Source organism: Hyla sarda, chromosome 1, assembly GCF_029499605.1.
Source record: "Hyla sarda isolate aHylSar1 chromosome 1, aHylSar1.hap1, whole genome shotgun sequence".
In the NCBI taxonomy this organism is placed as follows: domain Eukaryota; kingdom Metazoa; phylum Chordata; class Amphibia; order Anura; family Hylidae; genus Hyla; species Hyla sarda.
The window spans coordinates 366,595,116-366,607,644 of NC_079189.1; the positions used below are offsets into that span (position 1 = coordinate 366,595,116).

The following is a 12,529-nucleotide window of genomic DNA, read 5'->3' on the forward strand; positions in this document are numbered from 1 at the left end:
CGTGTTACAGGCCGGTGCGTGGTATACCCCGATAAATACGGTATTTAAAGGTTTCTATCATATCTCTTCTAGTCTAGTCTTTCTTCCAAGCTAGGATCAAGAGATTTAGTGTCACTTGAAAGTTACAGATCAGATAATCGATAATTCAGCTAACCACAGTGCAGTGGAAACAGAAGTGCAATGAAAGGAACGAATCCAGCGTTCCCGGTGATGTGGAATAAAATCACAACTTTACTACCTTCTATTAAAAATAGTAACAAACGTGTATCAATGCAGCATAGCTCAGCCTGACGTGTTTCGTGGTGTCTCACTTTTATCAAAAGTGATAAAGTGGGACACCACGAAACGAGTCCGGCTGAGCTACGCTGCAATGGTACACATTTGTTACTATTTTTAATAGAAGTCATGATTTTATTCCACATCACTGGAAGCGCTGGATTTATTCCTTTCATTGCACTGAAATTTAGAGATGGTATGTCGACCTCCCTCCCTGCATGAGATTCTGGACCCATTCTGGAGATCCCAGAAGTCGGATCCCCTGCGATTAGACACATCCCCTATCCTGTGGATGTTTTAAAACACTGGATAGGTTTTTAAAATCAATATCTAGGCATGTCTTAAATGGATACTCCTGTGGAAAACTTTTTTTTTTTAAATCAACTGGTGCTAGAAAGTTAAACAGATTTGTAAATTAATGTAGGAGAGATATGGAAAAATCAATCGGCCCTCACCGGTCTTCTTCAGCAAAAGGTTTCTTTAATGCAAAATACTCACATACCGTATATACTCGAGTATAAGCCGACCCGAGTATAAGCCGAGACCCCTAATTTCAACCCAAAATCCCAGGAAAAGTTATTGACTCGAGTATAAGCCTAGGGTGGGAAATACATCATCCCCCCTTGTCATCATCCAGACCCGTCATTAACATCCTCATCATCATCACCGCCTGTCATCATCCAGACCCTCATCATCATCACCTGTCATCATCCCCTTGTCATCATCCCACACATCCCCCCTTCATCATCCCCTTGTCATCATCCCCACCCCCCTTCATCATCCCCTTGTCATCATCCCACACCCCCCCCCCCTTCATCATCCCCTTGTCACCATCCCCACCCCCCTTCATCATCCCCTTGTAATCATCCCACACCCCCCCCCCCTTCATCATCCCCCCCACCCCCCTTCGTCATCCTCTTGTCATCATCCGCCCTCAGTGGTCTTCAACCTGCGGACCTCCAGAGGTTTGAAAACTACAACTCCCAGCAAGCCCGGGCAGCCATCGGCTGTCCGGGCTTGCTGGGAGTTGTAGTTTTGAAACCTCCGGAGGTCCGCAGGTTGAAGACCACTGCGGCCTTCGACATCATCCAGCCCCCTCTCACCCCCCTTTAGTTCTGTACAGTACTCACCTCCGCTAGGCGCTGGTCCGGTGCTGCAGGACTGTCCGGAGAGGAGGTGGTCCGGTGGGATAGTGGTTCCGGGCTGCTATCTTCACCGGGGGCGCCTCTTCTCCGCGCTTCGGGCCCAGAATAGAGGTGTTGCCTTGACAATGACGCAGAAGTACGTTGGTAATGAACGTACCTCTGCGTCGTTGTCAAGGCAACGTGACTATTCTGGGGCCGGGCCCGAAGCGCTTAGAAGAGGCTTCCCCGGTGAAGATAGCAGCCCGGAACCACTATCCCACCGGACCACCTCCTCTCCGAACAGTCCTGCAGCACCGGACCAGCGCCGAGCGGAGGTGAGTACTGTACAGAACTAAAGGGGGTGAGAGGGGGCTGGATGATGTCGAAGGCCACAGTGGTCTTCAACCTGCGGACCTCCGGAGGTTTCAAAACTACAACTCCCAGCAAGCCCGGACAGCCGATGGCTGCCCGGGCTTGCTGGGAGTTGTAGTTTTGAAACCTCTGGAGGTCCGCAGGTTGAAGACCACTGCGGGTGGAGAGTTCACTCGAGTATAAGCCGAGGGGGGGTGTTTTCAGCACGAAAAATCGTGCTGAAAAACTCGGCTTATACTCGAGTATATACGGTACATAAAGGCAATTGGGGAGAGGGGTCGACAGGGGGGGTATTAACCTCCGGGGACAGAATCTGTTTCACTCGTTAGACGAGCTTCATCTGGCCATGACAGTCTGGAAGGTAGGCTGGTTCTTATACAGGTGATCGGCCAGTCTTGATAGCTCAGGACAGAATCCCTGTTCTGACGTACCCGGTGAGAAAAATTCTGTTACTCATCATTAGCTGTAAGTCGCTATTGTAGGTCTACGTCAGTAGAACTTAGATTATAGTTTTTGTATTTTAAATGTGAATGCTGAGTATATACAAAACAAAACACATGTATTTTAAAAACAAGGTGCATAATCAACCTCATCATTCAGGCCAAGAGGACCTGCTGCCGTATGGATAATCCAGTATGTCTCTCTTTGGAGCAAGTATCAATCTAAGTTTATTCCAGGTTTATACTTAACCTTCTCAATGCCGGCAAATCTAAGATGGTCTGATTTACCCCCGTGGGCTTCAGCTACATGGGCGATAAGACGAGGAGCTCCTTTCATAGTCCGAAATGAGTACCAATGTTCTCTAATCCTAGCATTAAGTTGTTTTATCGTCTTACTAATGTAGTAACACCCACAGGGGGAAAAGACCACATAAACAACATACTTAGTTCTGCACGTAATTAAATCTGACACTGTATGGGTAACACAACCCATTCTCATGGTTTTAAGTTCTGCATTATACCTGCAAAAATTACAGGATTTACATGCATAATTCCCTTTCGGGTTAGAGAAGTCAACCAGGTGAGTTCTCTTTTATCCATAATAGTGTCACGTTTCTTTAGAGAGTCACCTAATGTTCTGTTCTTCCTAAACAAAATAAGGGGTTTCCTATTTGCCACAACTTTTAAATCTAAATCACTCTCTATTATGTGCCAATTTCTTCTAATGGCACATTCTAAAATTTGATTGATAGGAGAATTTTGAAAAGTAAAAGTAAAAAGTTTCTGTTCAGGTTTAAATTTCTTACTAGCTTTTATTTTTCAACGGATGTTCTCTTTTCATTTTCTTGGCCCGGGTCCTTCCTTCCTTAATCAATTGCAGTGGATACTGTCTCTCTTGTAATCTCATCTGGAGCTCATCTGCCTGTATGTTATACATGGTGTCCAACGTGTTGTTCCGTCTTAAACGGACGAATTGGCTGTAAGGGATCCCCTTCACTGAGCTCGGATGCGAGCTGTAAAAGTGAAGAAGGGTATTCCTGGACAACTCTTTTCTATACCCTTCACTAATGATTCTGTCATGTTCGACTTTTAATCTCACGTCAAGAAATTCTATCGACGACCCTCTAAAATGGGATGTGAAGCACCGATTCATTGAGTTCGCCTCGTTAAGGTAGGCAACAAACTCATGAAACTGCTCCTCAGTCCCTGCCCAAGCTAACAAGACATCATCTATGTATCGAGAATAGAATTTGATACTACTGATATATGGGTTAGTGGAGGAGTAGATTTATCTACTCTCGAATTCAGCCAGAAAAAGATTGGCATAGGTACAGGACACTGGGGTCCTGCCTGTACCACTGATCTCCAAACTTGAAAGTACTGTTAGACAGAACAAAGGCCAAGGCCTCGGTGACAAAATTAACAAATTCGTGTGGCGTGTCAGATCTCTTGAGGCTCTCCCTTACGGCCTGTACACCCGTATCGAGCGGGATACGGGTGTACAGGCTGACTACATCGACTGAGCATAGATGCCAATTCGACTCCCACCTCAATCCTTCCATCATTCGCAATAAATGGAGGATCTTTAATATAGGCTGGAATACTGGTTAACATTGGACTGAGCAACCACTCCAAATAATGGGATAAGTGCTCAGTGACAGATCCCACCCCCGAGACGATAGGTTGTCCCGGGGGTGGAACCTGCCCTTTGTGGACCTTGGGCAAGTGGTACCAGGTGGCAGGTCAGGGTATTTCTGGGATGAGCCGCTTGTCGTTTTTCTTGGAAAGTACTTCTCTCTCTACTGCATTGTGTAAAAAAAGACGTAAGATTAGAAAGAATCTTGCTAGTGGGGTCTGTTTTTATGGGCGTGTAAGTGGACCTGTCACCCCGACCTATCTTCTCGGGGGTGGGATCTGTCACTGAGCACTTATCCCATTATTTGGAGTGGTTGCTCAGTCCAATGTTAACCAGTATTCCAGCCTATATTAAAGACACCCTGCATTTACTGTAAATGATGGAAGGATTGAGGTGGGAGTCGAATTGGCATCTATGCTCAGTCGATGTAGTCAGCCTGTACACCCGTATCCCGCTCGATACGGGTGTACAGGCCGTAAGGGAGAGCCCCAAGAGATCTGACAAGCCACACAAATTTGTTAATTTTGTCACCGAGGCCTTGGCCTTTGCTCTGTCTAACAGTACTTTCAAGTTTGGAGATCAGTGGTACAGGCAGGACACCGGGACCCCGGTGTCCTGTACCTATGCCAATCTTTTTCTGGCTGAATTCGAGAGTAGATACATCTACTCCTCCACTAACCCATATATCGGTAGTATCAAATTCTATTCTCGATACGTAGATGATGTCTTGTTAGCTTGGGCAGGGACTGAGGAGCAGTTTCATGAGTTTGTTGCCTACCTTAACGTGGCGAACTCAATGAATCTGTCCTTCACATCCAATTTGGAGGGTCGTCGATAGAATTTCTTGACATGAGATTAAAAGTCAAACATGACAGAATCATTAGTGAAGGGTATAGAAAAAAAGAGTTGTCCAGGAATACCCTTCTTCACTTTTACAGCTCGCATCCGAGCTCAGTGACGAAGGGGATCCCTTACGGACAATTCGTCCGTTTAAGACGGAACAACATGTTGGACACCATGTATAACATACAGGCAGATGAGCTCCAGATGAGGTTACAAGAGAGACAGCATCTACTGCAATTGATTAAGGAAGGAAGGACCCGGGCCAAGAAAATGAAAAGAGAACATCCGTTGAAAAAATAAAAGCTAGTAAGAAATTTAATCCTGAACAGAAACTTTTTACTTTTACTTTTCAAAATTCTCCTATCAATCAAGTTTTAGAATGTGCCATTAGAAGAAATTGGCACATAATAGAGAGTGATTTAGATTTAAAAGTTGGGGCAAATAGGAAACCCCTTATTTCGTTTAGGAAGAACAGAACATTAGGTGACTCTCTAAAGAAACGACACTATTATGGATAAAAGAGAACTCACCTGGTTGACTTCTCTAACCCCGGAAGGGAATTATGCATGTAAATCCTGTAATTTTTGCAGGTATAACGCAGAACTTAAAACCATGAGAATGGGTTCTGTTACCCATACAGTGTCAGATTTAAATACGTGCAGAACAAAGTATGATGTTTATGTGGTCTTTTGCCCCTGTGGGTTTTACTACATTGGTAAGACGAGAAGACAACTTAATGTTAGGATTAGAAAACATTGGTACTCATTTCGGACTATGAAAGGAGCTCCTCGTCTTATCGCCCATGTAGCTGAAGCCCACGGGGGTAAAACAGACCATCTTAGATTTGCCGGCATTGAGAAGGTTAAGTATAAACCTGGAATAAACTTAGATTGATACTTGCTCCAAAGAGAGACATACTGGATTATCCATACGGCAGCAGGTCCTCTTTGCCTGAATGATAAGGTTGATTATGCACCTTGTTTTTAAAATACATGTGTTTTGTTTTGTATATACTTATATTATAGTTTTTGTATTTTAAATGTGAATGCTAAGTTCTACTGACGTAGACCTTCAATGGCGACTTACAGCCAATGGCAAGTAACAGAATTTTTCTCACCGGGTACGTCAGAACAGGGATTCTGTCCTGAGCTATCAAGACTGGCCGATCACCTGTATAAGAACCAGCCTACCTTCCAGACTGTCATGGCCAGATGAAGCTCGTCTAACGAGTGAAACAGATTCTGTCGCCGAAGGTTAACCTCCTGAGCGGTAATCCCGAGCGTGACTCGGGGTTAATTTTCCCTGCTAGGATCGGTAACCCCGAGTCACGCTCGGGGTAGAATTGCTGAGTTCCCGGCCGGGCTGCACGATATATCGCAAAAGCAATGCGATATAGCGATGTGGCCCCCGGGAAAACATGCGATTATCTGCTCTGGTCGGCTCCCGTTGCTGGGGCCGGCCAGAGCAGGTAAAGAAAAATACTAAAAGTCAGTGTTTCCCTACCAGGGGGCCTCCAGCTGTTGCAAAACTACAACTCTCAGCATGCCCGAACAGCCAAAGGCTGTCCGGGCATGCTGGGAGTAGTAGTTTCACAACAGCTGGAGGCCCCCTGGTAGAAAAACACTGAGCTAAGTGTAAAAGGAAGAAGTAGTAAAATAAAAAAAACCTTTTGCTTACCTAATCCCGGTCCCTGCAGATGCCGTTCCCCTCCGTGCGGTCCGGGGTGTCCTCTCTTCACTATTCATCTTCTAGGACCTTTCACTTTTCAGCCAATCACAGGCCGCAGTGGTGTAAAGCCTGTGATTGGCTGAAGGGGAAAGGACTTGTTCTGCAGCAAATACAATAGGTTTGAAATCTGCCGGCAAACCTAGTGTATTTGCTGCAGGACAAGACAAGGTGAGAAGGGGGGGATGAATGTGACAAAGGGGGGAATGTGACAGGGGGGGGGGGGGGAAATGTGACATGAAGGGGGGATGTGACAAGGGGGGGAATGTGACAAGGAGGGGGGAGAATGTGACAAGGAGGGGGGAGAATGTGACAAGGAGGGGGGAGAATGTGACGGGGGATGTGACAAGGGAGAGGGGAATGTGACGGGGGAGATGTGAAATGGGCGGAGGGAGATGTGAAATTCAGTTACAAAAATTTTACCGCTTTTGGTACAAATTTCCAGACAGAATCATACCGCCAGGGAGGTTAATACCCCCCCTGTCGATCCCTCTCCCCAATTGCCTTTATGTATGTGAGTATTTTGCATTAAAGGGTACCTTTCATCAAATTTTTTTTTGATATATTATAGATTAATGTATGCAGAATAACTTTCCAATAGCATGTTATAAAAAAAATATGCTTCTTTCTATTTAATTTTCCACTTTGAAAAAATGACCACTAGGGGTCTCCCTTCCAGTCCCTTTTTTTATAGATTTCAGACTCATGCAGGAGTCCTAAATCTCAGACTGCAGCTAGGACACAGACAAACTCAGCACTGCTCCCTGTCAGGGAGTTTGTCTGTGTCCCAGCTGCAGTCTGAGATTTAGAACTCCTGCATGAGTCTGAAATCTATAAAAAGGACTGGTAGGGAGACCCCTAGTGGTCATTTTTTCAAAGTGGAAAATTTAATAGAAAGAAGCATATTTTTAATAACATGCTATTGGAAAGTTATTCTGCATACATTAACCTATAATATATCAAAAGTTTTTTTGATGAGAGGTACCCTTTAAAGAAACTTATTGCTGAAGAAGACCGGTGAGTGCCGATTGATTTTCCATATCTCTCCTACATTGCACTTTCACATATCAGTCAGAGCACCCCTACCTTCTCAAAAGACTGTTTTCCTGAATCTCATATCCTGGCCCACCATATCCAGTTGGTCAGCCGAAGCAGTGCCGGACACATTCTCCTTTTTGCTAGATTTGTAAATCACTTCCATTAAAAAAATCTTAATCCTTCCAATACTTTCGGGACTGTATAATAAAGAGAAATCCAAAAAAGAAATGCATTTCCTCTGATGTCATGACCACAGTGCTCTCTGCTGACCTCTGCTGTCCATTTTAGGAACTGTTCAGAGCTGGAGAAAATCCCCATAGAAAACATATGCTGTTCTGCACAGTTCCTAAAATGGACAGCAAAGAGCACTGTGGTCATGACATCAGAGGAAATGCATTTCTTTTTTGGATTTCTCTTTAGTATACAGCCCCGAAAGTACTGGAATGATTAAGATTTTTTAATAGAAGTGATTTACAAATCTGTTTAACTTTTTGGCACCAGGTGATTTAAAAAAAAAAAAAATAATTTCCACGGGAGTACCCCTTTAAATGAAACATTCTATGTCATAAAAAATATGCTTTGAATAATCTCACTATTCTACTTCAGAGAGGTTATTTCCATAACTAGTCTGAATTCTTACCAAAATAAAAGATTCAGTCGCTCCTTGTTGGATTTCCTCTTTACTAAGGGATTGAATTTCCAAGGGGAGGTAGATATTATGAGGATCACTGGTGAAGACAACCTACAAGCAGAGCATACATTTACAATAAGTACAGGTAGGAGAAAAATAGATCAGCTCACCACAATTTTCTCATATAGTAGAACACCACGGCATGGGGTTCGGAAGAACTGAACAAAGGAGCCGCCTCTCCTCGTAGTCACAGAAAATGGAGAAATTTGTAAATCCAGCTCCAGATGGAGAAAAAAAATGGATAAAACTTAACATTCAATAAACCATATTAAATATGGTTTATTAAACTAAGTTTTATCCATTTTTTCCTCCATCAGGATCTGGATTTACAAATTTATACATTTACAAAATTTGTAAAAAAATTATTTTTTAATACAGTTAAATACACATTTAAGTTTACAAAATTTTTGGCATCAATGTTGACTTCTGTATGTTTCACTAGCAACCAAAGTAGACTGTTCAGACCATTACAGTCAGGCTGCATCATAAGCCGACATTGGACACATAAGGACATTCTGTAAATGAATCAGACAAAGCTACTTTGGTGAGCTCATGTTTCTCAGAGTAGCCTCAACTGACTATTATTTGATTTAAGACTTTATATAATGTGAGATGCAATAAGATATTGCACCTTGCAACCAAAACAACTGAGAGACTAGGTTGATATCTCCGTGTATTTAACAGCCAAAACATATTGAGGGGAAATTCAAGAGAGGATTTTTATTTGCTCCTGACTAAGAACAGTTGGTGTGCAGTACCGACACTCCAGGATCACTGGGGCCACTCTGCAATTCATTGAATATTCACTCAGACAAGGCTGGAAGTCTTCAGCTTTGCCATTCATGTGTGGTGTGTGGCTGAAGCTTAGACTTGCCAAAACGACAAACACTTCAATACAATGCGTGTGTTGAAGAGAACGCCAGTTACATAACCAGCGGCTTTACGGAAGGACTGGATGACTGATAAATATGTATAAAAACTTAACATGTTTCTTCTGGTCTCTTAGAGAGTACAGGACCTGCTCAGAGTTGGTTATTTTGCTAGAATATTTCAATCTTAAATGTTCATATGCCAAAATTCTTCTTTACAAATATAGTTACAGTTTTCTATTCTAGCTTTCCAAGACTAGCATATTTTAAATAAACATCTGGAGGTCATCCTTGTAAATTGAAAGGGCACAGCAGAAAGTTTTTATGAGTTTTAAAGTTGGTTATTGGTCAAGCTTTACTGAGAAACTTGGCTCATAAAACCCAAACGTGGGGTGAACTATGTGACTGGTGAATCTATTTATCCTTCAGCTAGAAAAGAATACACCCCATTCACAAGTATCAGAACAGTCAGACATTGCTGTCCGTTATAGCTGAGGGCCTCTTTGTATTTGTCATATTCATTCTGTTAAGCCAATGATCTCTTTTGTTGGTGGATCTTTCAGTTACACACAGGGTGTATTTAAAGCTCCGGGTCCCTTAGGCGTTTTGACTGCATACACCCCATGAGGGTGATATCACAAGCATTGGAATTTTTTCATGCAGACGTGTCCATATATACAGCAGAAACCTCATGCAGAATAAGTTGCAGTTTCACTGTGGCTCTCACCCCTATACATAGAATGTGATGAAATCTCATATAATGGATTCACCAAAAGTGGTCAGCAGCAACATCAAAAGTGCTTATTATTATTATCTATTCACTGACGTGCCACCCCCCGCCCCCTCAACCCTGCTGCCATGGGCACAGGTTCGTAAGTGCCTACTTGCAAAGACAATCCTGGTTACATGCACATGGCTCTATTCCAACTCCATGTTGTACAAAGCCGCAATAGGGCATGCATGGGACACTATTGTACCTTCAAATGCTAGATTCCCTACAGGAGGTATCAAATTTTTTAGTATTTTTTCCTCCTGGATTCCATACAAAGCAAAAGAAAAGGGATTAGTAGACCATGCATCTGAATCCTGCAAAATTTAAACATATGTTGGGGAAATGGACCGTATGTAGTCACTAGTTGACAACATTTGGTCCATTAAAGGGGCATTTCCAACTCTCAAATGTTATGCCCCACTACAGGATAGAGGATAACAAGCTGACTGGATGGGGTGTGACTGCACAGCTAGCATTCTAGTCATTCTCTATGGGGATCCCAACTTTGCAGAGATCCAAGTGTGATGCGCTCCATTTATTTAGGTAAGTTTTACTTTGGTTTTTCTTCCAGCAGTCAGACCCCCACAATCAGCTTGTAAACTCAATAGGCCTGCTGTCACGACACTGCAATACACATCAGCATACTTTTCTGACTCCTACCTCTGACGTACCCTTGTAATGTGTGTAAACCTGTCCTTAGCAGCTGGAATACTACTAAGTGACCATCTTAAGGATACATACATTATCACTTACTTTACGAGTATAAGGAAATATCATTTTATATATATATATATATATATATATATATATTATATATATATATATATATATATATATATATATATATTTATTTATCTTTTGGCTGCAACTTTTCTTTTACCAACTTCCCAGGTGTGGTTCACATAATAAACTTCATCAGTACCTGTGATGCTCCACAGTCTGTGCAACTCTTAGTTGATTTAAGTGGCATTGGCTTTGTTGCTGAAGGTGCTTTGCCATATAAGGGGTATGCTTTGGTCATGCAGTTGCTGGTTGCTTTGGATCGAAACGTGGCATTGATCACAACCCTTTCACATCCCTGAGAAGAGCAATAGCTGTAGCTGTTGCGGTTGTGTTTTGCTTGGAGAAAGAGGAAAAGTAATCTAAAATAGATTTAAAAAAAAAAATGCCATTAGAATTAGAGAAATGTATCATGTATAATTTTTTACCAATTAGAGCGAGATACAAAAAACATTTTTTAAATATATTTCTATTTTCTGATAATTTATTTATTTTTTGTACATTATTTTGGGGGCTGCCATCCTGCCTGAGCTGTTTTAACAGTATTTAAGGATACTCCAAACAGAAGTATCCATGGACATTGACGACAGAATATAGGACCTGTCCCTTTCAGATGAATTGAAGATGCTACTGAGATAAGTTGCTGATCACGGGGGGTTCCAATGATCAGCTTGGGGAGTCCCAATGATCAGCTACTTATCCCCTATCCTGTGGATAGGGGATAAGTTAATTTTCACCAGAGTTCTTCTTTAACATAAATACTGGATTTTAATGATATGTTTCTAATGACACTATCCCTCCTTTAAAGGGGCACTGTCAGATAAAATGTTTTTATAAAGTGTGTATTAGAAAGATTACTGTAAGATGTACAATATATAAAAACTTTATATTACCTTTTTATAGAAATAATGGCTTATAAAAATCATGGTGTTATCCAAGCTCAAGCACAGGCGTGGACAAAGTCCAGTAAATGAGGGTGGGCTAGCACTCCTCTGTGCTCTCTGCTGCTGATAGGACAGGAGTGAGCACAGAGGAGTACTATCCAGGCCTCTGCTTTAGCTTGGACAAAGCCATGATTTTATAAGATATTAAATAAAAAAATAAAAAAAAAGGAAATAACATTTTCATATGAAGTATATTAGAAAGGTTAATGTTAATATAAAATTTTTGAATCTAACAGTGCGCATTTAAGGTAGAGCTCCTCATTCAACAGTCAGCACCATTATCTCAGTAGCTGCACAATTATTACACCCATTTCAGAACCTTTTAAAAGTATAAATAATTTATTTAAACTCAAGTTTGTTATATAATTTATATTAACTTATTTTTAGATTACCTTCCTGAGCACACCACGTCATTATACAACATCTATACTTTTAAAAAAGGAAAAGACTCTCAAAAACACAAGTACTGTGTCATGCCTAATGCATGGTCTGATGGGGCAGTGAATGGCTCAGAGAATCAAAAATAGAGGTCATAAACCAACAATTTGGGCCCTTTATAACGTATTAGTTTTTCCTGGTTGGTTTCATTTCAAGGAACATTATTTTAAAGTAATGCAGCACCATGAAGGACATCCAGCCCACACAAATGCACCTAAGGGGTCCAATCTCAAAGGTTTCCATCTTCTGCCTGTTGTGTTTTAGTACAGGGAAAACCATGCTGAACAACCTCAAAGTAAGGGGTCCCTCAGGGAAAGCTGAAAATCAGCTTGAATATGAAAACCATCTGTCTGGATGAACTGTAGAGCAGCTCGATTGTGAAATATGTTTACCAATGTTAGAAGGTTCTAAGAAGAGGTGAGATTTTGGGTACATGCAGTAAGATGGAACAAATGGTACATCAAATACATAGAATAGTGACACTTTTTTTTCCCTTCACTATGCCTGACCTATGAAAACACAGTAATTAGTGGAATATCCTAATAAAGCTATAAGGCTAAGTTTCTACTTGTTTTTTTGTC

At 41.8% G+C, this 12,529-nt stretch overlaps 1 protein-coding gene across 1 annotated transcript in view; it reads right to left on the reverse strand.

Moving 5' to 3' along the window:
• The window catches only part of CEMIP2 (cell migration inducing hyaluronidase 2), a 104,569-nt gene that overhangs the window by 6,347 nt on the left and 85,693 nt on the right, over positions 1-12,529 (reverse strand). Inside the window, exons 20-21 of the mRNA XM_056523087.1 lie at positions 10,709-10,928; positions 8,095-8,196 (exon numbers count right to left, since the gene is read on the reverse strand). Coding sequence (XP_056379062.1) covers positions 8,095-8,196; positions 10,709-10,928 — 322 coding nt within the window. The remainder of the gene's footprint in view (positions 1-8,094; positions 8,197-10,708; positions 10,929-12,529) is intronic.